Below are 27820 nucleotides of genomic sequence, written 5' to 3' on the forward strand. Positions count from 1 at the left end.
TGTACCACCAAGAGTGAACCCTAATGTAAACTGCAGGCTTCAGGTGTATCTTAGCTTGGCCTTCTATAACAAAATACCATAGTCTGGATGGCTTAAACAACAGACATTGATTTCTCACAGTTCTGGAGTCTGGGAAGTCCAAGAACAAGGTGCTGGCAGATTCAGTTCTTGGGGAGGGCCCTCTTCCTGATTTGCAGATGGCTGCCTCCCATTGCATACTCACTTGGCACAGAGAGACGTGCTCTGGTCTCTTTCTCTTCTTATATAAGGAAACTAATCCCATCATGAAGACCCCACCCTCATAACCTCCTCTAATCCTAGACACCTCCCAAATACCCCACCTCCAAATCCCATCACATTAGGGTTTCAACATATAAAATTTTGAGGGAACAGAAACATTCCATCCATAACAGGATGATTTAAAAAAATGTTCTTGGGCCAGCCTGGTGGAGCGACGTGCTCCTATAAGCCGAGGTTGTTGGTTCGATTCCCACGTGGGTCAGTGAGCTGCGCCCTCTACAGCTAAGATTGTGAACAATGGCTCTCCCTGGAACTGGGCTGCCAAGAGCAGCTGGAGGTTGGCGTAAGCTGCCATGAACTGACGTGGGCTGCCGAGATCGGCCCACTAACGACTGGTGACCAACTGCCTCGGCCAGGGGGAGCGCAAGGCTCATAATACTGGCATGGGCCAGGGAGTTGTGTCCTACACAACTAGATTGACAAACAACAGCTTGAACCGGAAGGGGGAGGAGGCAGAAGAAGGGGGGAAATGTTCTTGCTGTATCTACTTGCTGTATGGTGACTTCATCAAACTGGAAATTCCAACAGAATTACATCAATACAATGGAAAAACAGGCACATACACAAAAAAATGTGCACAGGTGGCACTGTTGTTTCTTAAAACTGCTCTTTTCAAAACTTCTAAGTGTTCTGAAATCCAAATTTTAATTTGTCAGACAGTATGTATTACCTTGAAAATTATTCTATCTTAGTGAGTTTATTTTATATTATTTCTTTCTCACACATACATATGTACAATGTATTGGTGAAAACATCACTTTGTGTCTGGGCTGACAGTATGAAGGTCTAAAAACTCGTTTAAGCTTCTGTCAAAGGCTAGTGATTTTTTAAAGGTGTTCGTACAAAGATACTACTTGGAAAAAAATGTACACTAATTTTGATGTGCTATTTATGACATCATACTAAAAATGATAATACCAAAAGAGAATCCTTCTTGACAACCGGAAGACTATCCTGAGAGAGATAATAAAGATGGCCAGAAATTCTTTGTTCTTGAGAACCAGACTGGAAACCTATTTTGTGAATCACCTGAAACAAAACAAACAAAACAAAACACCAGCCCTTCTACAGTCATCTTTCAAACACAGACCCCATAAGTAGAGTTCAGAGCTAGTTATGCGGCTGTTACTGTTTTGGGCTCCTATACACTGGGGAGATCAACAGCACAAAAGTTGATAGTAAGCCATCAGCTATTGAGAAGGAATGAATGTTGTTTGGCTGTGAAATTTCAAAAGTGGCTTTGCCAGTCTCCAGAATTTCCACATCTCCTAATAGCAGGGGAGCCTTGGTTTAAGCCAAGTTTTGGAAATTGAAGGTGAAGATCAGAATTCTCTGCCACTCCCAATATGGGGCTACCTCAGGACATAATTTTTGGAGTAGCACAGTATATTAGGTCCGATAAGAATAGCACCAATTATGTGTCCTAGATAATATATAGATTTTCATTCTGTTGAAGCCTAAATGTCAGTGTGTAGTTTGAGGGGCTAATCGAACTTTTAATGTTGTAAGTACACCATTTAAAAATAGAAGTGCGGGCGGCTGGATGGCTCAGTTGGTTAGAGTGCCAACTCTCAACAAGGTTGCCGGTTCAATTCCCACATGGGGTGGGGCTGCACCCCCTGCAACTAGGATTGAAAACAGCAACTGGACTTGGAGCTGAGCTGCGCCCTCCACAACTAGATTGAAGGACAACGATTTGGAGCTGATGGGCCCTGGAGAAACACACTGTTCCCCAATAAAAATTAAAATAAATAAATAAATAATATGTAAAATAAATAAATAAATAAATAATGGGAGGAATATAAAGATAAATATAGTGTTCCATTTCTGTATAGGCAGTTAATACTGAAAATAAATGGGAAGATAACATATTTTCAATATCCTCGAACATCAATCCTGTAGAATAGTGTAGGCCAAATTGAGGGGCTTCTATAAAGGCAAATTACATCCTGTTTCATTATTTCACCTTTTCTAAGAGGTTAGAGAAGGCATTTACATAATCCAGAAGCCATTTTATAAAGTGTTCATTCCACTTATTATCGTCTATCACTATCCAATAGTTTTTGGTATTTTTCTTCCCTTAAATATAAAATGCTGATAGTGAAGTTCATAGTAATAAAATAATTACTTCTACGATGTATATTACTTGTGAAATTCATTTTCTCAATCTGTTATCCAGCCTAAAAATAGTAAGAAAAAATGAAAACTTACACTGAAATATTATTTGTACAATCAACTCTAATGACTGGTTCACACTAACAAAATTAGGAAAACAGTAAATCTACATATAGTTTGTATAATAAATAATATGTAAACACAAAATATTTCAATACATAAATAGAAGATTTACACATCCAAAATACAATACATATATAAAATATATCTCTAAAATTTAATGATACTACAAACTACTATAATTTTCATTATAAATTACACATATTTCAATATACAAATATATTTGCTCTAGCATTTTAAATCTCAGAGATAACTTACATGGTGGTACTGTGGAGAATAATTTTATATACCAAGCTTTTTAATGAAAGGGTATGACTATGATAATATGTACAATTTCTGAATTATGACAAAAGTACTATTTTAAGGAATATAAAGATAAATATAGTGTTCCATTTCTGTATAGGCAGTTAATACTGAAAATAAATGGGAAGATAACATATTTTCAATATCCTCGAACATCAATCCTGTAGAATAGTGTAGGCCAAATTGAGGGGCTTCTATAAAGGCAAATTACATCCTGTTTCATTATTTATGAAAATTACCTTAGAAGCACTCTTCCAAGGCAAAAATGTATTTTAATGTGTCTCAAAAGTTAATAAATATACTGCTTGTCAATATTTCAAAGCCTGTATGATAAATCTCCACTTTAGACACTTTAAAACATGGTCTTTATATACATATATATATATAATTATATGTATATATATAATTGGACAAACTAATAACTTAGGGATAATGGAAACCAACTGAAGATATTTATTCCCCTGCTCAAATAAAGCTTTGATGAAAAAGTTATGAAAGAAAAGGAAAAGTTATGATGATGCTTAAGAATACTTTACTAGGTGAGTGCTAAATGGGTAGGTGTTCAATATTTAATACCATATCAGTGTTTGCCTATTTTATAATTTTAAGGAGATGTTATTTCAGTACTGAGTTATTTAATAAGAAGCTTTAGGTAATTTTAAAGTGACTTGAGAAAATCTATTCTTTCTGAAAGTTGATACGTAGTGTTTTTACTTATCTATCATTAGTTTGAGGGATTTCTGAAGTCCATGGATAATTTTTATTCTCCTCAAATTTGTTTAATCTTTCCGATAATCAGTACGCAGTGAGTTAACATCTCTTACAATTGTACTTACTTTCAGAAAGTATATTCTTTTTTCTGCAGCTGATAAGGAAACAATTTTACAAAGATAAAATAATCTGCCATTAACATCTCATTCCCATATATCCTATGCCATGTGTCACTTTAACATAGCATTTTGGTTTCAAATTTTATCTTCTAAATAAAGTCTCTGATTTGGCCAGGTGGAGGTGGGGAGTAAATATACAGTCTGATTAAAATGTTTAAACCTATTAAATATATAGAGTACATAATAACTTAGTTGCTACTGATCCACTGATACTTATTTTCTGTTTCTTCTTTTTGGGCTCTTTGTTCTTCTCGGTGGTTAGCTGCAGTCCAAAATGTTATTTTTTTGAGTACTTGTTGCAGAAGTTTAGGAGGTAATAAAGATATTTGATTTTCTAAAATTACAGCATTTTTACCAATGCAGTCAAGGCAAGACCTGTACGCAAAACATAAAAGAATTATTAGTAGTTAATTTATAATATAAAATATACATAGGTAAGTATTCTTAAAAACTAAAATCATTTCATAATTTTTACATGATAACGTATTTTCCTTTGTATTGTCAGGAACATGATAGGATATATGTTCTTTCCAGAGCACCACAATAATTGTATATTTTTACAGGCTAGAGACTGTATCTGACCCAAATCCAATGGAAACAGAAATTACAACTTACCATGTATAATGCTCTTTAAGTTAAAAAGATTCAGACTTAATTTCAAAGCAGGTTAGTCTGTAGCAGACCCTTTTCCACATATCCTTACAGCCCAATAACCACTCTTGTCTGAGAACTGTCTTTTTCTTCCATCACTCCATGAAGCATCTGACATCCATTCTTACATCACGTGACCGGTCCTCCTCACACCCCCTCTATCAGTGACTGCACTGGGCTGCACACTTACGTTGACCCAGGAAGCACAGGTCTGAAGAGAAGAATGGAGCAACGATACAGAAAGAGCCAACAAGAAACCCATGAGGTTCCCCCTTTCTGGGGGCCTAGTGTTCCTTCATTTTCTCCCTTGGATTCCTCTCAAGAACCTGTCCTTCCAAATACAATCCTTTTTTTATCTTAAGCTATGTCGAAGAGGGTTTTGTACTTTAAAACCCCCCCCAAAACTTGATTGAGATAAGAACTGTCGAAAAAAAAGCATCTATTTCAACTGATAAACTTTAGTTTAAAAAGCTAAGTAAGTCTTTTTTAAAACTTTAAAAAACAGATTCATTGGATTCTGCTGTGGTTAACCTCAGCTGTCATTTTTACAAGGATTTACACTCTAGACATTTATATATTCTTCCATACTTTCATGAAGCCTTTTCTCTCTGCTCTGTGAAAACTCTAAGCAGTAAGAGTGAAAATGTTCCACATAGATACAGAAGGGGTACAAGAAAGTGTAATGAATCTTACTTATACCTGTGTAGATTTAACTCTGCTGCTATGGAGACCCTGTAGCTCCTGTGTCCCTTCCACACTGGGGGGAGGGGAGAGTCCCACAAGGAGATGGGCTCTGTCATTACCTCTCAGTCACTGATCCACCAATGTTTATTAGCGTGCACTATGTACTAGTGTAGGAGTACAAAACCCAGCATTGATAAAAACTATTTCAACCTTCAATAAGATTACAATTTAGTGGAGAAGATAAACAATTAAAAATAACGCTTTATAAATGTTGTAACTAAGAAAAATGAAATTCCCATGACAGGTGTACAGACCTACGGGAATTGGATAAGAAGAATAACCAAAATAACCTTAGGAAGCCAAGGAAAGTTTCCAGATGGGAGGTCCAAGCTGAGACCAGGAGAGTCTCAGCAAGTTAAATAAACTAAGGTATTCTTGATAGAGGAACCACGCCTATGAAACCCTAAGAGATGAGATAAGCTTTATTACAGAAAGTGCAATTCAGTGGTTCAAATGTAGCTGGAAGAAAGTCTGAGAGCGGGGGCAGGGCAAGATATGAGGCAGAGATGTAAGTGGAGGCCCTGAACATGCTGGGAAGGAATCTGCTGTTTGTCAATGACGTGGGAACCACTGAAGGGTCATCATAATACAGAATGTGCATATGCTTTGATCCGTGAATAACCCTTCTATGAATTTCTCCTGCGGAGATATGTAAGTTTTCCAAAGGAATATACAGGAGTATTACATACATAATATTTATAATAGCCTCAAATTGTAGATATCCTAAATATATATAGACTAATAGATAAATTATACTTCCAAGAACTAGAACACTATATGACCATCACAAACATAAATAGAGATCTGTTACACTGAATGATTGTATATTTACATGAAAGATACCCATAATATGAGTTTTAAAAGCAGATTATAAAACAGCATGCATAATTTTTCGATTTAAAATGTAATTTAGTTGAGGAGACTTAAAACCTTTTGTCTTTGCTTCCCTCCTTAATGACTGTTTGTTTGAGGCTGTGTGCGTACCAGCTTTCATGATAGTGTTTGTACATCACTGGAAGAGTCTTCTCAACATCTGCATAAGATCCACCCAACCAGACTCTGGGAAGCGCCTTCTTTTCTGTCTCAAATTGCCCTGGAATTATAGGATCACCTCCCACTTTCCTTTATTCAGCCTCTTAAGTGTCTCCGGGCCCCATGGGAAACGTGGAGATGGCCTTTGAAGAGGAGTCCGCCATCCTCCCAGATGCCGGCATTCTGAATAAACCCGCTTTTCTTTCCACCAACCTTGTCTCTGGATTATTGACTTTACCAGCAACAAGCAGCCAGACCTTAACCAGGTAACAAGACCAATACTCTCTTGGCATGCTTAAATCCACAATGCTTTTCATTTGAAAGTCTGGAAGGATACACACCAAACTCTTAACAATGCTCATTATGGGTGACAGTTCATAGGTGATATTTATTTTACCATATACTTTGTATATTGTACACATTTTCTTTCACAAGTACATGAGATCATATAAATTCTTTGAGAAGAACTGTGTCCTATTTCATCTTTGTTTCTTCCCAGTGAGTGTTAAATGCCTTTTGACTTCAAATTTGAAATAAAATTATGCTGGCTGAACTGTGGACAACTAGTTGTGGTAAACAATAAATACTACTGAATTCCTGCTATATTCCGATTTTGATGTATCAAATCATGGTCAACATCAAAAGGGCCCGCACCCATTCACAGAAGCTCTGTTCTAGGTGCGAAGGGTGATACCTAGAAGCCTGATGGTCGCCCTTAGTCCAGCCTCAAATATAGGCCCACTCCATCTGTCCTTTTGCTTTCTCTCACTGCTGTATTGGGTTCATCTTCCCCATCATTGTTCATCTTTGTGCAGGACAAGCTATTCCAAGACACAACCACTGCCTGACCAGTGACCTGGGCCCGGCGCCAAAATGAGGAGATTGCTTCCTGCAAACCCCCCTGTATATTAGGACTGCCTGATCCTAATCGATGTTCCTTAGGACATAAATCAGCACCCCTGTCCTGAAACAGGCCTCTGTCTTGAGCTGGACAAGCACGCAAAGTCATTTCCGTACCTGGTAGCATTCACCTACGGGTACCCATGACTACCCCCCTCCCTTTAACCTGTATAATAATTTGGTGCCTGCCAAGTGGCACAGGGATCCATTTCATCTTGCAGCCGCCCAAGACGTACGTCCCTCCTATTATGTAATAAACTCTGTTATAAACTCTTTCCTTAATAATAAACTCTGTTAATTACCAGACTGGAGTGGCCTGCCTTTCTTTGGTCTTTCCCTGCCCTCTGTTTACCGAGGTACATTTTCAGTCCTGGGACCTCTCCCTGGGTCTCTGTGTACTAACTATATTCCCTCCCAAATCTATCCTTCGTGCTTTTTGGAACACCAGTGTACCTACAAACACCCCTGCTTCCTGTGACTTTCTGCCCTAGCTTTAATTGAAATCTAAGAAAAATGGTTTGTGTGCAGCCTCCTTGAGAAAAGAATACACATTTTCCCTCATCTCCTCTGTCACAGTCTAAGAGAATCTCCTCGCTCCGCCCTGCTGCCGGCAGCTATCATTCCCCTTCAGGTGTTGCTATCTGTTAACCCCCGTTCATCCCCTCCCCTCCCCCCACCCCCGCCCCACAATGAGAACTCCAGCCTCTGCTCACCAGTCTTGTCTCTGAACTGATTTTAGCATCTGTGTGGAAAACGCTTTTTATTCTTTATGACCTCACTCAGGACAGGTTCACCTCTGAAATCTTAAACTTCCAAACTCTCTTCTTGGACCATAACCCTTTCATCCTTTTCATTCTTATACTTACTAACTTACTACCCCTTTGACTCTTCCCAATTAGCCAAATAATAAACCCCTCCAGTTTTAACTTTCTTTCCTATCCAGCCAGGTCCATACGCACTTCATCTGCTTGCCAGCAATTTTAGTCCCCCTCTCCACTGTCCTGTTACACCCTCCAGGCTCAATTCCAACCCTGCATAAATTCACTCTACCATCTCCTTTCTGCTCCTGCCACCTGGCTGCTCAGTGCTGCTGGAGAAAAGCATGTTTCTGCCCCCGTGGCCACCATATCGATTCTGTTCTATCTCAGCTGAGCCCTCCTGACTGCTCAGTACCATTGGGTTATAGATCCCAAGTCAGCATCTTCTCACAGTCACCTCGCAGCTGTTTCAAGACTCACCACCCTTCTTCAGTTCCTATCCTCACCTCTTTCTTATCAGATGACCTCACCATCAGCCCTGCATGCAACCGAGAAATTCATCTCTCTTCATATCTATATTTCCTTCTTTTCCCACTATTTTAAAAGTATTCTTCTTCCAGGCAAAGGGCAATTCAACTACCTGTTTGCTGAAATCTGCCAATTATGTCTAGCGCACACCTCTCTCCAAATATTCAACTATTTAACATATAGCTCCACAAGAAGTCTCGTAAGTACTTCAAGCTCAGTATGTCCAAAACAAAATATATCATTTCCGCTCCATCCCACCTTCAAACCCACTGCCTTCTCCATATTCTGTCACCAATTCTTCCCTCCTCTTTTCCCTGGCATCCATTCAACTACTAAGCCCATTCTGCCTTCTAAGTATCTGTTTGCCTCCCTTCTCCAGCTCCACCGCCACTTTGGAGATCAGCCCCTGGCTTTGTTCCTGACAGCTGCAACAGTCTCTCCCAACTTTCCTAACCCAGTCTCCTAACCCTCCAGTCTCTCATCCACACTGCTGCCAGAGGACTTTTCTGACTTGTGATATGATTATCTCATTCCTCTGCTCCAAACTTTTCAGAGGAACTCCTCTACACCGGAGACCAAGCACTAGATAACGCTCAGTTTCTGATTCCTTGTCCAATCTCATTTCTTACAACTCCCCACCTCATATTATATCCCAGGAAAACTCAAGAACTCAGTTTCCAGCACACACCTTGCACTAACACCTTTGCACTGTTTCTTCAAAGCAAATTCTTATCTCAAACTCTTCTTTTTCTGCAAAGACTTCCCTTTGCCTTCACTATCTTAGCCGTGTGGATAGAGGGCCTTCTCCAGTATTCTCATATAGAACTTTCTATATTTTCCTCTTAAAGCAATTTTTATTTTTCTGTTATAGCTTTTTGAATGTCTGCCTTCTATATTAATAACAATTTAAGGGAAAGGTCATGATTTTTCATGTCATAGCACAGTGCCTTCCCATGGTAGGCACTTAAATATTATATTTCTTGATCCCTGCATATAAGAAACTTGTATTCTACTTAGGGGAAATAGTTACATTCACAGCAAAAGTTAAGTAACAATACAATGTGGTAGAAATCATTACAGTAGCAATTTCCAAACTTTGCCTGCACATTAGAATTACCTTGGTCTTTCAAAAATTCCAAAGTCCACCTCAGACCAGTTAAATCACAGTCTGTGGGGATGGAACATAGGCATCAATATTTTTTGAAGTTTCCCGTGAGATTCTAACGTGCAGACAAGTGTAGGAAACACGGCACTAACAGAAAGAGCAGTTAAGAAGACTTTAGGAAGGTCCAGTTGGAGCTAGTCCAATGGGTTTCAAGTGTTTCTAGCTGTAAAATGTCCAGAAGACATATAGGCATTTTTTTCTCTCTTTCTCTCACATGCCTTCTCCCATGTTATTCCTGCTGCATAAAATACCCACACTTCTTCACTGGGCAACCTCTACTTCCCTCAAATCCTTCCTCCCAACTCTCGCAGGGAGAAATAGGCGTTTCTTCCCACAATCCTCCCACTAAACTTTACATATACTCCTTTTAAAGTAAGAGTGTATGAACTGAGACACTATAAGTTACACCACCGATTTAATAACAGCTTTGGGGTTATGAAAAAAGAAATTCTACAAAATTAAATGTGTGTGTGTGTGTGTGTGTGCGTGTGTATGTGTTTATTATATTAGACACTTTGATTTCAGAAAAGTTAAAATATGAAAAAAGTAAGGCTTAAATTCAAGGAAACACAGTATACTTCATATTCCCATATGAACTAAATGCAATTTCACTAAAACAAAAATACTGTATTGTTGACTATACTGTATATTTTAATTTTTAAAAATAACATTGGTGTATGGCTCACCATTACAAATTTGATTATACTCTTAGGAAGATGTAAACATTTTCTTAAATTCAAGTCATAAACTACCTGAAAAATATTACAAAGCTTCCCCAAAAGGAAGAAGACATAAATTATCATATAATAATAGCATATATATGTAAAATAATGAATTCACTTACCTGAGTAGTGAATAAGGCTGTGTTTGAAAGATCAATAAATCATTACAGTGACCCTAGTCAACGTAAAAAGGAGTTATCAAGGTTTTTGATAAAAATAACAATGTCTTAATAATTGAATATTTATATTTTGTAAATGTAAAAGAAATTATGTAAAGCAGCAAATAAATCTCTCTCTAGCTATTGACACAAACATGCATATGCAAACAGACACATCCACACACATATCTAGTATCCACCAAAACTTTAGATATGTGTTTATCATTTTATCAGTGACCAAATTTTTACCTAACCGCAGCATATATAATCGCAAATTTGAAAACCAGAAACATGGTTTTCTCTTAGAATATTGAATTCAAAATGAGAATAATAGTGCTTTTCAAGCTTTTCTTTTTGTTTTGAAAGTTTATTGGGGTGACAATGATTAGTAAAGTTACATAGGTTTCAGGTGTACAATTCTGTATTACACATCTATAAATCCCATTGTGTGTTCACCACCCAGGGTCAGTTCTCCTTCCATCACCATATATGTGATCCTGTTTACCCTCATCTACCGTCCCCCACCCCCTGCTTTTTTGTTTTTTCAGAAGAACTTTTTTCTTCCAAATGACTCTTATTTTAACTTCTTTTTACTCCGTCTCCCTTTTCAAGGGGTCCCAGGATTCCCCGAGAATTCTTATTTTGAAAATCACATATCCTGAAGATTTTCTGAACATGATTCTCTTCTCTAAAAGTTAATGTGGAAGAGTCAGCAGAAAATTTTTGTAACCCTTCCAAATAGGTCTTTAGAATTCAAAATTTATGATCATGATTTTAATCAGAATTCCTATTGTAATGATAAACTTTGTATCCTAAACGAAAATTTCTAGTGCCAAGAAAAAGAAGGCAAAATTTGCTTTTTAATTAAATGGTTTTAATCTTTTATTAAAGCACTGAATTCTCAGTAAAAGAAGTTCTGCAACTTTCAATCTACAAAACATTGGAAGCCTCTGGACTATGAAATAAACCAAATTTCCTGGAAAGAAGCCACCTTATTTCCTGGAGTTCTCTCCTTATTCACCTTATTTCAGTGTTCTCCACTCCGCAGGAACAACTCTGCAGATACCTTTATGCCTGAAGAGATGAAAGGGATCTGGTGCCCTCTTGGTTGGACTCTGGCTTGTTCTAGCCCTTCCCTGATGGCTCAGTCCTGCTATACCCAAGTGTTCTATGTAAACCAGAGCAACCAGTCCTGAACTTCTGTCTATCAGTGCAAAGGTGTCAGTGCAAGGAGGTGGCCACCCTGCTCTGAACTTCCCAAGGTACGAGGGGTGAAAGAACACTCTCCAATGTTACTCATTTATTCCTTTGACCTTAGCTTTAACAGACTGGTAAAGTGGAATGCTTGAAATGCAAACGTAAAACAGGGTGAAGCAGTGGCAAAAAGATGCATAAAATAAAAAGAAAACACACTGTAAGCATTTCAAAGTAGTTTCCTCTTGGGGAAGAAGGTAGCATTGATGACGTTCCAGTTATTGTTAGGTAGCAAATTTCATGAGTGCTTATTATTATACTTAGTAGTTTACATATACAGTATATATACTTGTTTTATGTATCAAGTATTACTTACAAATACTTTAATTCAATAAAATTATGAACAACATACAATGGGGAGGCTCATAGAGAAAAGTCATCCTTCCAAACCTCTTTTTAGTAATTTGAATAATGAAGTTAATAGACCTATTTTGACTTGTAAACCCAAGATATCCTGAAATGCTTCACAAAAGCCACTTATTCTGAAGATTAATCATACCACAAAGTAACATTTCATGCCCTTCCGCATTTTGCAATGTGAGAATATCAACAATCTTGTTGACCAGCCATGTAGGTTGAATCACACAATTACTCAGAGGAAATATTTAGATAAGAAATTGTCTTACTGTATCCAAGGAAAGTAAATCATCTTTGCATCCACCAAATACCATTATTTCATTTTCTTTTCCCAAACAGGCTGTGTGCCATAACCTGTGAAAATCATAAACAGAGTGAAATACTATCAAGGAAGAAACTGTATATTACATACAAATCAATTTTAAATTGCACGCTCTAAAATTGAATCTATTTCAAAAGAGGTATGATTGAACATAAACCTTTGGCATAACCTCAGAGAGTAGATTTTAAAGATTCCTCTAGAATCGTTAGAGGATTAGATTCTAGAGTTCATTAAATTATATTGTTTCAATTAAGGAGATGACTTCCGATAATTCTTTCCTATTATATCCCCCAATCTTTTTCTAATCTCTTTATCTGAAATAATTTAGTCACAAAATAAAATAATTTAAAAAGGAAGTGATCAGCCAGCCTGTTGTAGTCAATAGACATCTTTCCCATTTTTCTTATTACTATCTGCCTCATCATTTGTAACTTTTTCTTTCCTGTTCTCTGTTCCCCATCCCATGACAAATCCAATTTGGCATTTTCTTTACATCTACATTGTCACACCATTTGTCACTGTGGGTACAGAATACATGTTCCCTCCCCTTTTTTTTTCTGAATCTAATCTCTCCCAGGTACATATAGCTGATAAATAATATTTTTCAAATATTGTTTATAACCATGGACATTTCCTGATCAGGAAGCATCTGTGCCATTTTTCTTATCCTAATATTTATGACCAACAGCTGTCTCTTTTTCCCATAAAACTTAATTCTTGCCTCTCCCCAAATGAAACCTCTACTTCAGCCAACTTGGTTTGTTTGCATTTCCTAAGAGAGAACCTCACGTCTAACTCTAGGCTTTTGTTCACTCTGCTTCCTGGGCTTAGAATGAGAAGCTGTTCTCTGGGGCCTTAATGGAACAGGCTCAGACTCCCCAGGAAGTGGTCCAAATGCTTCCCAAACTGACTGTCACCCTCTCTGTTCAGCAACTTTCAACATATGTGTGCTCATTCTATCATCTTCTAACTTCCATTTGAAGATAAAGCGTTGTATATACTTCTTTAATTGTTTGATGTATGTGTCTTTGGCTCCCTACAAAAACTGTAAGGTCCTTAAAGTCAAAAATTGCCACAATGGTGTGTAACCAGTTTATGGGCTAGTTAAAGCCGACTGTATGTATCTCTATCAACTCCATGTTCAGTGACAACATCATGTTGGTGGCTTGAAATTAGCCATGGTGGAAATCAGCAAATGCTACAAATTAGGGCTTTTGTTTTGTTTTTCCTGGAGAGCAGTGTTAACTGTTTACCAGCACACCACTGGAAGTTGGGTAATCTAATTTCATGCTTCTCCTTAAAAATGCCTACTATGGTGTTCTGCATCCAGTAGATAATAAAAAACCTTTTGATTAACAAGAACAAACACAAGATGCCAGCATAATTTATTCAGTGATTAAATGAACAAATTATTTCATAAAGGAGTACAGCATCTAACGTTCTTTTGGAAATGGTCTGATAGCTCATATCCATCTCCAGTTTCACATTATTTACCAAGAAAACTTTAAAGGTTTTAAAAAGTTCAATATTTCCGGGTGCTCTAACTCTCAGAAAAAGGTACATATAAATTTCTCAATTTTACAAGACAAGGTGAGGATTTTACAAAGACATTGCCCTGATTCTGAGAGTGCTTTGATTACTTTTCTTAATAGACCAAATTGCTGAAGCAACGGATTCCCCAATCAATTACATATTATTACTTATTGCATTACCACATAACTTATTTTTAGTACATTAATCCTTTTTACTTAACTTCCACAAGTGCAAACAGGGGGATCATGCACAATTTGTTAAATCAAATGCTTTCCTCAAACAATCATAACATATTCAACAGCAAATGCGCTTGGGACCCAGGATAGAACTGAGTCAACTAGACATTTTATTTGGGAACGAACTCTGCGCAATTCTCCAACTTGTACGTTAAACCATAAATTGACATAAATCTTTGGCAACATCCAGATTATGTTGTGGGGTTGGAGATGGGGATTGGAAGAGGGATTGGGTAAAGGAGATAGAATAGGATGAATATCTTCACATATAGGAAGGAACAGCTTTAACTTCCTGCAAAGGAAGTCACGTGTAACCTTGGCAATACTCATGGGATACAGCAGTACCTAAGGCTCTACAGACCAACACCTTATGGGACATCTTTTACAGACATCTCAGAAAGGATTCTGCTGACAGCCACCTGTACAGACAATCAGATATGGCTATATAGATGGCTTTTCAATCAAGCATAATGTTATCTAAGGTGAGACCTGGAGAAGAACGTCCTACACTGTAGAACAGTGGTTCTCAACTAGGGGTGATTTGGCCTCCAAGGGGACATTTAACAGTATCTGGAGATGTTTTTTATTGTCACACTCCAAGACCGTGTGGGGTGGGGGTAGGAAGTGGCAGCTAGAGGGTAAAGGCCAGAGATGCTGCTAAACATCCTATAATGCACAGGTCACCCCTCACAATAAGTAATTTGCTCCAAAATGTCAATAGGGCCAAGGTTGAGAAAACTGCTTAGAATTACGAGAATTGGGCAGCTTACATTTCAAATTATAACTTGGAAAAGTTTGCACAGAATACATTTAGATGTTAAGTAAATTCTCACTTTCATAAAAATTAGTACATATACACATATATATGTTCTCCTTACACTAAACTGTATCCTACCTGTTCTCCTCCTCACCTCATACCTGAAGATAGATCTGCCTCTGTCTTATCTGCCTTAGGGAAACTCTGGCCTGGACTTCCTCTTCGAAGAACACTGGAAAGCCTTTCCTGCCTTGATTTTGGTGACATCTAGCTTGCAACCTGATGTTTCTTTCTACAGACTGATAGTTTATGTCCTCTCACAGCTGCTCTAAACTTATCACCTAAACATTCTAATAAAGCATATTATTTACATGACACATCAGCTGAATAAAAAAAAAATCTCTTTACATAGCTCAGTTTTAACTAACATATTATTGATAATAGTTCTGTTGTCTAATTACTCATTAAGGATCGAAATATAAAATTTAAAAATCAAACATATTCTTTCTACTCCTTTGGTCTATAATTAATGCATTCATACAATCAAACAACTGGAAGAGAACTAAGAGCTTATCTAGTCCAATTCCCTCATTTCACAGATAAAGAAACTGACGCTCAGTTTCATAAGTGACTTTCCCAAAGCCAAAATGCTAAATAGTAGCTGAGCAAGGACTAGAAATCTGGGCTCTTATATGTTAATATAAAACTCTTTAAATTAAAAAATATATTTAAGAAGACTCAGAATTACTAAAATAATATATTTCCAATGAATTTTTATACATGAAAATATAAGAATCATATATATGCTTATGATAAACTCTAAATGTATTGTGCATATTAATATAGATACACACAATGAGATATACATATATATTTTCAGAACTTTTTCTCAAGTAAGTTACTTGTCATTTATTAAATTACTGAAATGCATATCATCAAGTTGACTTCATAGTAGTATAAATAAGCTATAGTTTAAAAATTCTGAAATACATGGCATAAAAATCTATTACTAACTACAATAACTATAATATGTGGAATTTGAATTTCCTATGAACATATCTTTATTATACTACTCAAATTAGAAAAGGAGTAAGAATTACAGTATTGTTTTCTTTGTAGTCTAATAACAGTATATTGTTTCTACAATTTTTGTAGAAAATTGTACTCTATAATATACCACAAATAACTTTTCTTTTTCAAAAAATTCACATTAATAAGTACAATATACAATAAAGAAAAATAATAATCTGCCATCTACTTGATCAACATGAAAGCAATTTCCTTATTAAATTGCTCTAAACCTCTTCCAAAAAGAAACTATTAAACCAACCCCACTCTTGGCTACTTATTAAAAATATTAGGTTGGTGCAAAAGTAACTGTGCTTTAAAAGATTAAAAATAATTGTAAAACATGCAATTACTTTTGTACCAACCTAACATTAACATTATATGATATCTCAATTTCTTAGCCTTTTCATATTTATTAGGCAAGATTATACATTTACCTAAAAGAATAATATTTTCAAATATTCAAATATGGGTAGAAACTGAATAGATCATTTCTAACAATCAGATATAATTAAAACAATAAGTAAATTATTTAAGTAACATCAAGCTTATTTGAAAGATATTCTTCCTGAGGATTTATAGTTTTAATGGTAAAATCATAATTTAACTATAAATTCAGTGCTATATTGTAATACTTCAAATATTCTTAACTATATTACTATTTTTCAATTTCTAGACTTACCTGGGTCTTGTTTTAGGTAAATGTGTAAGTTGTTTCCAACAATTTGTTATGACATTGTGAATCCAACCATCACCTGCAATTTATAACAGTTGAGAAATTAAGATTAGATCTTCGGGATAAAATTTTTTTTTTCAAATTTATGCTACATTTATGCAACTATATTTTATATGTGCATATTTTCTCATAAAAATTTTAAGAAATATACAAAAGTAGAGTGAACATGATAATGAACCCTCACATATCCCAGATTCAACAACTATCAAGATTTTTGTCACGTGCTCCATGTATCTTTTTGTTACTGTTCTTGCTAAATTATTCTAAAACAAATCCTAAATCTCCTATAATTTTCCCCATACATATTTCAGTAAACACTGCTTTTCTTTTAAAAAAAAAAAGGGCATGTTTTACATAACCACAATATCATACAACTACACATAACTACAATGTATGTAACAAACAATGTCACATAACTACAATGCCATTATTACAGTCAACAAAACTAAAAATTATTTCTTAATATCCTCTAAAACACATATAACCTTAAGCTGAATCTATAAGGGAAGAAACTGACTGGACTAAGAGGATATTTACAGATGGGTACTACATTTTTCAAGGTGATCTCTTCGTAAGGCATATAAATGTTTAATTACTTTGTTGTACACTTGAAACTAACATTATATTGTATATCAACTGTAATTGTAAAATAAATTAAGAATAAAATATTTTTAAAAATTTTAAAGAGTTAGGACATTTAATTCCCCATAGATCAATGACCAAAACCAGCAAATAAGAATTAAAAACAGTAGGGGCGGCCAGATGGCTCAGTTGTTTAGAGCACGAGCTCTCAACAAGGTTGCTGGTTCAATTCCCGCATGAGATGGTGGGCTGCACCCCCTGCAACTAAAGATTGAAAACGGCGACTGGACTTGGAGCTGAGCTGCGCCCTCCACAACTAGACTGAAGGACAATGACTTGACTTGGAGCTGATGGGCCCTGGAAAAACAATCACTGTTCCCCAATATTCCCCAATTAAAAAAAAAAAGAATTAAAAACAGTAGCATTCATGAAGATATGATATTGAACCCCTAATGAAATGGATAAATTTTAGTTTTTAAAAATTAGATTCCAAATCTCTTTTTTATAAAATCCCCAGGAATTAGAAAAGCATAATATTCTGCAATAACTAACATCCTCTACTAGCAACTGCTGTTTCTTCACCCAACCTCGAGTTTGTTTGTTGGCCAGCAGACTGCCAGACACACAACTGATGCTCAATAAATTTTTGTTGAAAAACAAATAATTGTTTCCATGTCCAATATAAAATTATAGAAATGGTTTTAATGGCACGTAATGTCTCTCAATGAAAACATCTTTAGCCATAGAAATCTTTTTGAGTTAAGAAAATACAAAACATTTAATATGTCAAACTAAGAAGTGGATATTCTCGGTCATCTGTCTATCTTGATGGCACAATTTTATTGCTGAAAGAAAAATTGCATTACAAAACGCACAGCCACTGGGATCAGCAGTGACAGGAGTTAAAAAATTCCAGCTAAGCACCTTCTTTTATAGTTCTGGAACAAAAAGAGAAGCAACCGGCCTTCCCACCTTATAATTCCAGAGCATTATGGGAAAGGCTGCTCTTATTAATGTAATCCCCATTCCAACCTACAATGTAAGCATCTGGATCAAAAATCAAGAGGACACAGAATGACAGAATATTATAGTTGAAAGGGGCTTTAATTCATTTATATTCAACCACCCTGCCTTTTCTCTATACCGAGAAAACAGGAGAACAAAAAGAGAACCAAAAGTACAGAAGCAAAGGGGTCTTCTATTTCTAATTCTTATAATGTAAGCATATAGTTGGGGATAAAGATAAATCAGGAAAAAAGAAAGATACCTTTGGTATCAAATACAATTAAGAAAAAAGAACGAGATAATAATCGTAGGTTAAACTTGAATTGACTTACTTAATGGAATATTGTCCGCACTTAGTCCACCAAACAGGAAAAGCTTATCATCAGCTATTGGTGTTAAAGTATGCCAGGACCGATGTTTGGGGTTTTCTCCATTAATAGGAACCCTGTGGCAAGGAGAAAAATATAAAAATCTGGGTGTTGTGTTCGTTAAAATAAAAGGATGCTGATCACCTCAGATCTTAAAAGGAAAAATTGCCCTCACTACTTAAAAAAAAAAATAGATTTTGCTAATGCCACCTACATGAAATTTAAAAAACATTCTTCAATTCTTAGATGAATTTAAACAATCATTCCACTTTATGTCTATTCCACATGGTCACAGAACACAGGTTGAAAATTCCCAGTTAATTCACAGTGCTAATTCAGCCTCATTCTTGTTGGTTAATCAATAAAACTTCCTCAGGTTTTTCCATATAATTACTTCCATCTATAAATTTTAACTGTTGTTTCATGTTTAATTTTATGTTTTCAGCAGATTTCCTAAATAATATTATGGGATTCTGCTGTTGTTTCACTTTGGTTTATTTGTTGTAAAATTTCCTGAAGTGTTATCTTCACCTGAAAATGCTAGCTACTCTATCTTTGAAACAAAAGCATGCAAACCATTCCAGATCCAGGATAAACCAGTAAAGATTTCAAACAAACACTGTTTTATTCCTTTAAAAAATAAAAACAGAAAAAGAAAAGTTCAACTAATTTAGCAAACAACATTTAACTAGAAAACACTGTTCTCCAGCATTATGGAATGTTGCAGAATAATATGGCCATTTGTAGTAGATGGAATTTGTTTTTTCCAAACTGGAAATATTTTTATTGTTTTTATTGACTATTAAGATTAGGTCTTCGGGATAAAAATTTGAAATCAGTAATTCAAATTATTGAAATTTTTTTCCAATTTAAATTTTTTTCCAATTTATGCTACATTTATGCAACTACATGTTATATATGCATATTTTCTATGCACATATATGTGCATATTTGTGCATATATGTGCATAACATATGTGCATATTTTCTATTATTTTTGGTTAGAAAACATTCAACAACCACAAAAATATTTTTTGAGAGTCCTATAATCATGTCTTCCAGGAAAAAGAAATAATAATTTGGTATATATCTTTCCAGACATATATAAAAATTTATTAAAATATATAAATGAGACCATATATTCCATTCTGCTACTTTTTTTATTCAACTAGTATTTTGTAGAATATTTCCATGAAGTATAGTTTCCTTTGATAACAGAAGCATGGCAGCCCTTTAAACAAATGTACAAATGATTTAAACAATCCCCACTGTGGACATGAAGGTTGATCTCAAGTTTTTATTTTTATAAATAATATTGTAATACACATATTTGTGTATGCACACACACACAAATATACTTGTCCAATTATTGTCTTCAGAGAAATTCTGGATCAAAGCAGAAATCCCATTTTATTTATTTATTTTTTTAAATTTATTGGGGTGACAATTGTTAATGAAATTACATAACTTCAGGTGTACAATTCTTATTACATCATCTATAAATCCCATAGAAATTCCATTTTATATTTTAAACATATTGCCAGAATACCTTTCAGAAAAATTGTACCAATCTATACTCCAACTAATTGTGTTGTTACAACCTACCGTGTTTCCCCCAAAATAAGACCTAGCCGGACCATCAGCTCTAATGTGTCTTTTGGAGCAAAAATTAATGTAAGACCTGGTATTATATTGTATTGTATTATATTATATTATGTTATATTATATTATATTACATTACATTACATTATATATTATACTATACTACATTATATAACATATTATATTATATAAGACCCAGTCTTATATTACATTCAAATAAGACTGGGTCTTATGTTAATTTTTGCTCCATAAGATGCATTAGAGCTGATGGTCTGGCTAGGTCTTATTTTCGGGGAAACACGGTACTACACACTCGTCATTTGTAATTATTTTTATCTGATAACTGTAAACTATGTTTATTTCCATTTCTTTAATAATCTACGAAGTTGAACGTTTTTAAAAATAATTTTGCCTATTTGTATTTTTTGAGTTGCTCATTTATGTTCTTTGCCTACTTTCCTATTGGATTATTTGTCTTTTTCTTACTGATTTTCTTAGTTCTTTGGATCTTAGCCCTCTCTGTACTAAGTACTATAGTACTAAGCCCTCTCTTAGTACTATAAATATTACTTCTAGGTGTTTATTTGTTTGCATTTTCCAATTTGCCTTTTAAATTTTTGTGGTATATTTTTCTATACACAAATATTTAATTCTTAAGTAGTTTTATCAATCTATCTTTTCATTTATGAATTTTGGGTTTATATCATCTTTAGGAAAGCTTTCTCCATGCAAAGATTTTAAAGATAATCTGCTATATTTTCTTCTTGCACTTTTATGGTTTTATTTTTAACAGCATTTATACCTTGAAATAACACATAGCTCTGAGTCCATCTCATTACATAAACAGCTGACTTGATAGCTAAATATATTTATTCTATTGCTAAATATATATTATAAACAGTAAATAAAATCTGACTTTTATCCACGCCATTATCTCTTCACCTGTGATGACCCCATTAAAGTATTCCTCCATTTCTTCTACTGACCAGTCCTTGAGAATACATAGTATAAAACCAGTATTTTTACAAAATCAACGTTCAACTGCTAGTATTCTCATGTTTTATATAGTTCGGCTACAAAAGAATAAACTCTATATTTAAATCTACACATTCTTTGCTTAGATGTATAATCTGTGTGCATGCGCACGCGCGCGCGCGCGCACACACACACACACACACACAATACCTATAGATAAAAACAAACTTAAATTTCAAAACTTACCTTCCAGACCAAGTCCAGGTGTCTAAGTTTAGATAATGCAAATCATTCATCCTAGTTTGCTAAAATAAAAGCATGTTAAATTGATCAGAGTTTTACATCTTTCATGAGCTACAATTTTGGTTTTAAAATAAGTTCATATTAAAAATAGATTATCTCTATTGTACTTAATTAACATCAAAAGTTTACATATTGGGAAACAATGCTAAGCATTAATAAAATTAACAAGAAACTACCAAATTAATGTGTCAAGTTTCAGGAAAGGAAGAAATAAATTTAAATTAATAGGATTTAGATGATAAGAAATTAAACTTTTTTGATAATACACTAAAGTGAAGGATTCTCATTTAAATATGATTTATAATCATCTCTGATTACTTATGTACGGTCTGTTTTGAAATAGAAGATAAAAGTTGTTGAATGGCATTTTAATCTCTAGATTATTTGAATGTTCAGTTCTTTTATAAAATCAGAGCATACATTTTTATAAGAAACACATAAAAAGGTTATTTCCATTAAAAATACTAACCAAAACACGTCCGCCAAAGATATAGCCCTTATTTCCAAGAACTGCACATGTATGCGCAGCTCGTGGCTGTGGTGGAACTCCACCCTGCAAGCAGAGATCAGAAAACAGTTCAAAGACTTGAAACATGTAATGAAGTCACATTCTTATGCTTAGTATGAGAATACTTGACCTAAGTTACCACTATCTGTATAATTCAATTAAAAAGCCTAATGCAAAAGTTCAATCTATAAATAGTAATAAATATAGACAAATACCATAGTTATACTTCATTTTATTGTGCTTTGCAGATAGTGCATTTTTTTAAACAAAATGAAGGTCTGTGGCAACCCTACATCAAGCAAGTCTGTCAGCTCCATTTTTCCAACAGCATCTGCTCACTTCCTGTCTCTGTGTCACATTTTGGTAATTCTCTCAATATTCAAACTTTTTCATTATTATTATATGTGTTATGGTGGTCTGTCATCAGTGATCTTTAATGTTACTATTGTAATTGTTTTGGGGCACCACAAACCACACCCATGTAAGATGGCGAACTTAATCGACCTACCATTCCCCCATCACTCTCCCTCTCCTAGGGTCGCCCTATTCCCCAGGACACAACAATACTGAAATTAGGCCAATTAATAACACTACAATACAATGGCCTCTAAGTGTTCAAGTGAAAGGAAGAGTCTCTCACTTTAAATCAAAAGCTAAACATGATTAAACTTAGTGAGGAAGGCAAGTTGAAAGCCAAGATAAGCCAAAAGCTAGGCCTCTTGCACCAGTTAGCCAAGTTGTGAATGCAAAGGAAAAATTCTTGAAGGAAATTTAAAGTGCTACTCTAGTGAACACACCAATCATAAAAAAGTAAAATATTCCTATTGCTCACATGGAGGAAGTGTTAGTGGTCTAGACTGAAGATGAAACCAGATCAAACATCCCTTAAGTCTAAGCCTAATTACCAGAGCAAAGCCCCAATTGTCTTCAATTCTGTGAAGGCTGAGAGAGGTGAGGACGCTGCAGAAGAAAAGTTTAAAGCTAACAGAGATTGATGAGACTTAAGGAAAGAAGCCGTCTCCATAAATTAAAAGTGCAAGGTGAAGCAGCAAGTACTGATATAGAAGCTGTATTACATTATCTAGAAAATCTAGCCAAGATAACGAAGGTGGCTACACTACACAACAGATTTTCAATGAAGACGAAACAGCCTCATATCGAAAGAAGATGCTATCTGGGACTTTCACAGCTAAAGAGATAAAAGTTGATTCCAGGCTTCAAAGCTTCAAAGGACAGAATGACTCTCTTGTTAGGAACTGCAGCTGGTGACTTTAAGTCAAAGTGAATGCTCACTTACCATTCTGAAAATCCTAGGGCCCACAAGAGTTATGCTAAATCTACTCTGCCTGGGCTCTAAAATGGAACAACAAAGCCTGGATGACAGTACATCTGTTTACAACATGCCTTACTAAATATTTTAAGTCCAATTTTAAAGTTGAGACCTATTGTTCAGAAAAAAAAGATTCCTTTCAAAATCTGACTGCTCAGTGACAATGCGCCTGGTCACCCGAGAGCTCTGATGGAGATGGACAATGGGATTAACGTTTCCATGGCTCCTAACGCAGCATCCATTCGATAGTCCATCGAGGAGTAATTTTGACTTTTCAAGTCTCATTATTGAAGAAATACGTTTTGTAAAGCTATAGATAGCTGCTATAGACAGTGATTCCTCTGAGGGATCTGGGCAAAGTAAACTGAAAATCTTCTGGAAATGATCACCATTCTAGATGCCACTAAGGGCATTCATGGTTCATGGGAAAAGGTCAAAATATCAACATTAACAGGAGTTTGGAAGAAGTTGGTTCCAACCCTCATTGATGACTTTGAGGGTTCAAGACTTCAGTGGAGGAAGTAATTACAGATGTGGTGGAAATAGCGAGAGAACTATAATTAAAAAACGAGCCTGAAGACGTGACTGAATTGCTGCAATCTCATAATAAAACTTTAACAGATGAGGCGTTCTAAAGGATGAGCAAACAAAGTGAGAACCTATTTAAGAACCTTTAAATAGGTTTCTTTTTTTAAAAAAATTGGGGAATATTGGGGAACAGTGAGTTTTTCCAGAACCCATCAGCTCCAAGTCAAGTCGTTGTTTTTCAATCTAGTTATAGAGTCATTTTCAGTCTAGTTGTGGAGGGCGCAGCTCACTAGCCCAAGTGGCTATCAAACCGGCGACCTGGGTGTTGAGCACTGCCCTCTAACCGGTTAGCTGAGCCAACTGGCTACACAAAGTGATTTCTTGAGATGAAACCTACTCCTGGTGAAGATGCTGTGAAGACTACTGAAATGACAACAAAGGATTTAGAATATTACATAAACTTAGTTGATAAAGGATCAGAAGGGTTTGAGAGGACTGGCTCCAATTTTGAAAGTTCTATTGTGGATAAAATGCTATCAAACAGCATCACATGCTATGTAGAAATTGTTTGTGAAAGGAAGAGTCAATCGATGTGGTAAATTTCATTTTTATCTTATTTAAAGAAATTGCCACAGCCACCCCAAACCTTCAGCAACAACCACCCTGATCAGTGAGAAGCCATCAACATCCACGCAGGACCCTCCACCAGCAAAAAGATTAAAAACTGACTGAAAGCTCAGATGATGATTAGCATTTTTTAGCAATAAATTATTTTTAATTAAGGTATTTTGTTAGACATAACACTATTGCATACTTAATAACTACACCATAGTGTAAACATAACTTTTATATGCACTGGGAAACCGAATTCGTGTGACTCAATTTATTGCAATATTCACTTTACTGCAGTGGTCTGGAACCAAACCTGCAATATCTCTAAGGTATGCCTATATTCTTCAAACATGAAATTTATTCACTCTGATCTTTACTTTTTAAAGAGTTTTCCTTAAATGCCTGACACTATTTAGCAAAATGAGATTTCACATAAATTTTAGCTTAAAATATAAGGATTTAAAAATTAAATGTTAAAAGATTCTCTTTCTCTCCCTTCCCTCCACACACCCAGAGTTAATATTGTAAGTGAGCAGTACACAGCGTGATGATCTTGGAGACTCTAAAAAATTACATCTGTCGCCCAAAACTCTTGGTGCTTCCAATTCTACAATAAGAATTTCATTTTTGGCTTAAGCCAAACACAGTACTATACCTCTTACTAAAACTCTTCACATTAACTGATAACACTTCTCTATACTTTGAGTAAATATAGCAGATCTTTTCTTCACAGAAGTTTGAATTGGTGGGAAAAGAGAGAGTATGATGAGTAGATGAATGCGTAAGATTTGAAGGAAGAATCTTCTGCATAATTCCCATGCATTCATCGTGGGTGCCTCTGTGTGTGTGTGAGTGTGTGTGTGTTTGTGTGTGTGTGTGTGTGTGTGTGTATTTCATTCCAAGTTCTGAAAGAACTCAACATTTTCAGCTCATTGGCTACTGATTGTGGCCACAGGAAATTTAAGCTTTACATCCAATATCATAATTCCCTAGAATTCTCAGCCTTACTTGAACAACTGCTGAAGTCAATACAGTAATAAGTAATTCATATATTACTGATATAACACTTAAATAAATGAGAGAGACCCATCTAAGCTGTGGTTCCCAGCCTATCCAGCAAAACAAAATTTTTATCATTATCCCATCCCTGATCTGAAAATTTGGAAAAATTCTTCTACTAAAAACACATTTATTATGAAATAAATGTCGAATTTCACCTTTTTAATTTATCAAACACTTTTAGTAGCCAACCAAAGCTTCTGAATAAACGGAGTTCATACAATTTCAAACAAAAACAAAGAAATGTCATTTGTATTGGTCTGTGTGCCTAACTGCATAAATAATGCACAAGGCTTACTTATTAGGTTGTTTAAAATACTGAAAATAACTCAAAGGTCCCTATTACTACTACATTGTTCTTATAGAGGTAAAAATCCCATGTAGGAAAACACTTTCAACCTTCCATTTTGGAGAAGTCAGACTAAACGGCTTATCTAAACACACAGGTCTTTCGTGACATAATTAGAATGGAAATCCAGTTTTTTCAACTTCAACCCCAATAACTGTTACACTCTACCATGTTGACGTGCTTTTGATACAAATATTTGGGAATGATGAAGTAATTTAAGAGTGTCTTTAAAAAATAAAGGAAATGGATTCCAGCTACAACCATCTCAGAAAAACTTTCAGATATAATATAAACAATGTAAGAATTTGAAGATATCATCAGGGAAATTATAGTGAAAATATTAAGTACTAACTAAAATCGAGTCATCCGCAGAGGTCACTTGCAAAAGTCATGTGCTTCTATTGGAACAGAAGGAGGGGAAGAATATGCGTTAAGATAATGAGAGAGAAGGAGTCAGAGAGAGACTTGAAGTCCAAACAACTGATTGTAAGCTGCCTCAGCAACCTTATCCACAGGAGCACATTCTAAAAATATGCTGTCAGTAGTTCCAGACCTTTGTTTATTCCTTAAGGAAGAAGAGGGATGAGAGTCCTGAAAGAAATCTAGGATGACTTTCAGTAGATGCAGTCTCAATAATTTTCTCTCCACCTGTTTGCTGACATGAAATTATTTTAACAGCAAGAAAATGATGTTATTTCATTAATAAAAGACACAAATCCTAAAATTCAGTGCTGACTGAAGGAAAATTCAATTAACAAGTATAAATGACTGATAGTTGATCAGTTCTAATATTAGAAATGGGGGGAAGAGAACACAAGAGCACTGGAAACCTGAAATTCATTGCTTGGATAAAGAGGATCCTGAAATGGATCGAACCTTGTAACATTAATTTGAACAGAACCTCTATCACTTCCATCAGCAGAAGTTGGACTGCAAAGAATTTTGGTCATGTGTGCATATTAGTAGACAATTTTGGTTTTGCCTATTTGGCATTCCATTCTGCACAGTTCTGGTGAGTTTATCAATCACAATACCCTGCTCCCTTAGGATTAGGCCTGACCATCATCCCCTGGGCAATTGGGACTTATGTAAAGAGTGGGAACATGCCCAAGAAGAATCAGACTTTTCTAGCACAAATATATAGACACTGAGAGAATATAGCACCAACAGAAAGAACTGCTTGTGTAGCCAGAGCCATATTCCCTCCTAAATGAGCCAGGCGGTCTGCAGCAGACAGAATGAAGCTAGCACACAAAGAGAAACAGGGAGAAGCTGACCAGGAAAGATGGAAAGTGTTGTGATGGTGTTGAGTAACTTGCTCCGGTTCCTGAGGTCCTGGTCCCTGCAGCTATTCCTGCCACTGTGTGAGTTCCTCCAAAATATATGTTCCAGCTATGTGAGAATTCATTATTGCTTAAGCTAATTTGAATTTCCATTTGCTCACTAGCACATGAAAGGAGTATTAAGTATGTATTTTTATCATGCTACCATTGCATGTAGCTCTGATTCCAAGGGTTTATGAAATGCATGCTTTTTAAAATCATGGACTTTGTTATACTATCCTCTGTTAAGTCAGGGCATCACACTTGTGGTAAAGAATGATGATGGCACCTCTTTACAAGATTTCTCTAGAAAACCTTAGCTAACCTGGTGAAAAATAAGTGATTTTTAAAAAACATAGCATTAGTGACAGTACTCAAGAGAACCCCTTTGTATGGGATTACAAACTCAATTATTAAAATCCAAATAACTCAGTGAAAAATATAGTCTGAAGTATCAATGAATATATAAATACAAAGGTTAAGACTTTTACCATACTTACTTTAATTTCTGGTTGGAACCAACTCTGCGTCACTGTGTCAAATATGTGCACATCATTATGCCATCCCCAGAATATCTGCTCTTCCTAAAACAGAAATTTTTAAAATATTTAAAAGACTGTATAAATTTT

The 27820-nt window shown here is 35.4% G+C and overlaps 1 protein-coding gene across 3 annotated transcripts in view; it reads right to left on the reverse strand.

Moving 5' to 3' along the window:
- Nucleotides 1-3351: 3351 nt before the first annotated feature.
- Nucleotides 3352-27820, reverse strand: part of KLHDC1 (kelch domain containing 1) — a 45826-nt gene continuing 21357 nt past the window's right edge. For 2 of the 3 annotated variants that reach the window (XM_081048063.1, XM_081048065.1), the window contains 8 exons: nt 27692-27775; nt 21953-22036; nt 21427-21485; nt 18569-18681; nt 16596-16668; nt 12267-12351; nt 10351-10403; nt 3352-4103 (listed from right to left, as the gene is read on the reverse strand). In XM_081048063.1, coding sequence (XP_080904189.1) covers nt 3917-4103; nt 10351-10403; nt 12267-12351; nt 16596-16668; nt 18569-18681; nt 21427-21485; nt 21953-22036; nt 27692-27775 — 738 coding nt within the window. In that variant the 3' untranslated portion in view covers nt 3352-3916. The remainder of the gene's footprint in view (nt 4104-10350; nt 10404-12266; nt 12352-16595; nt 16669-18568; nt 18682-21426; nt 21486-21952; nt 22037-27691; nt 27776-27820) is intronic. The other variant, XM_081048064.1, reaches the window with a different exon arrangement.

Source organism: Rhinolophus hipposideros (genome assembly GCF_964194185.1).
Source record: "Rhinolophus hipposideros genome assembly, chromosome: 5".
Taxonomy (NCBI): domain Eukaryota; kingdom Metazoa; phylum Chordata; class Mammalia; order Chiroptera; family Rhinolophidae; genus Rhinolophus; species Rhinolophus hipposideros.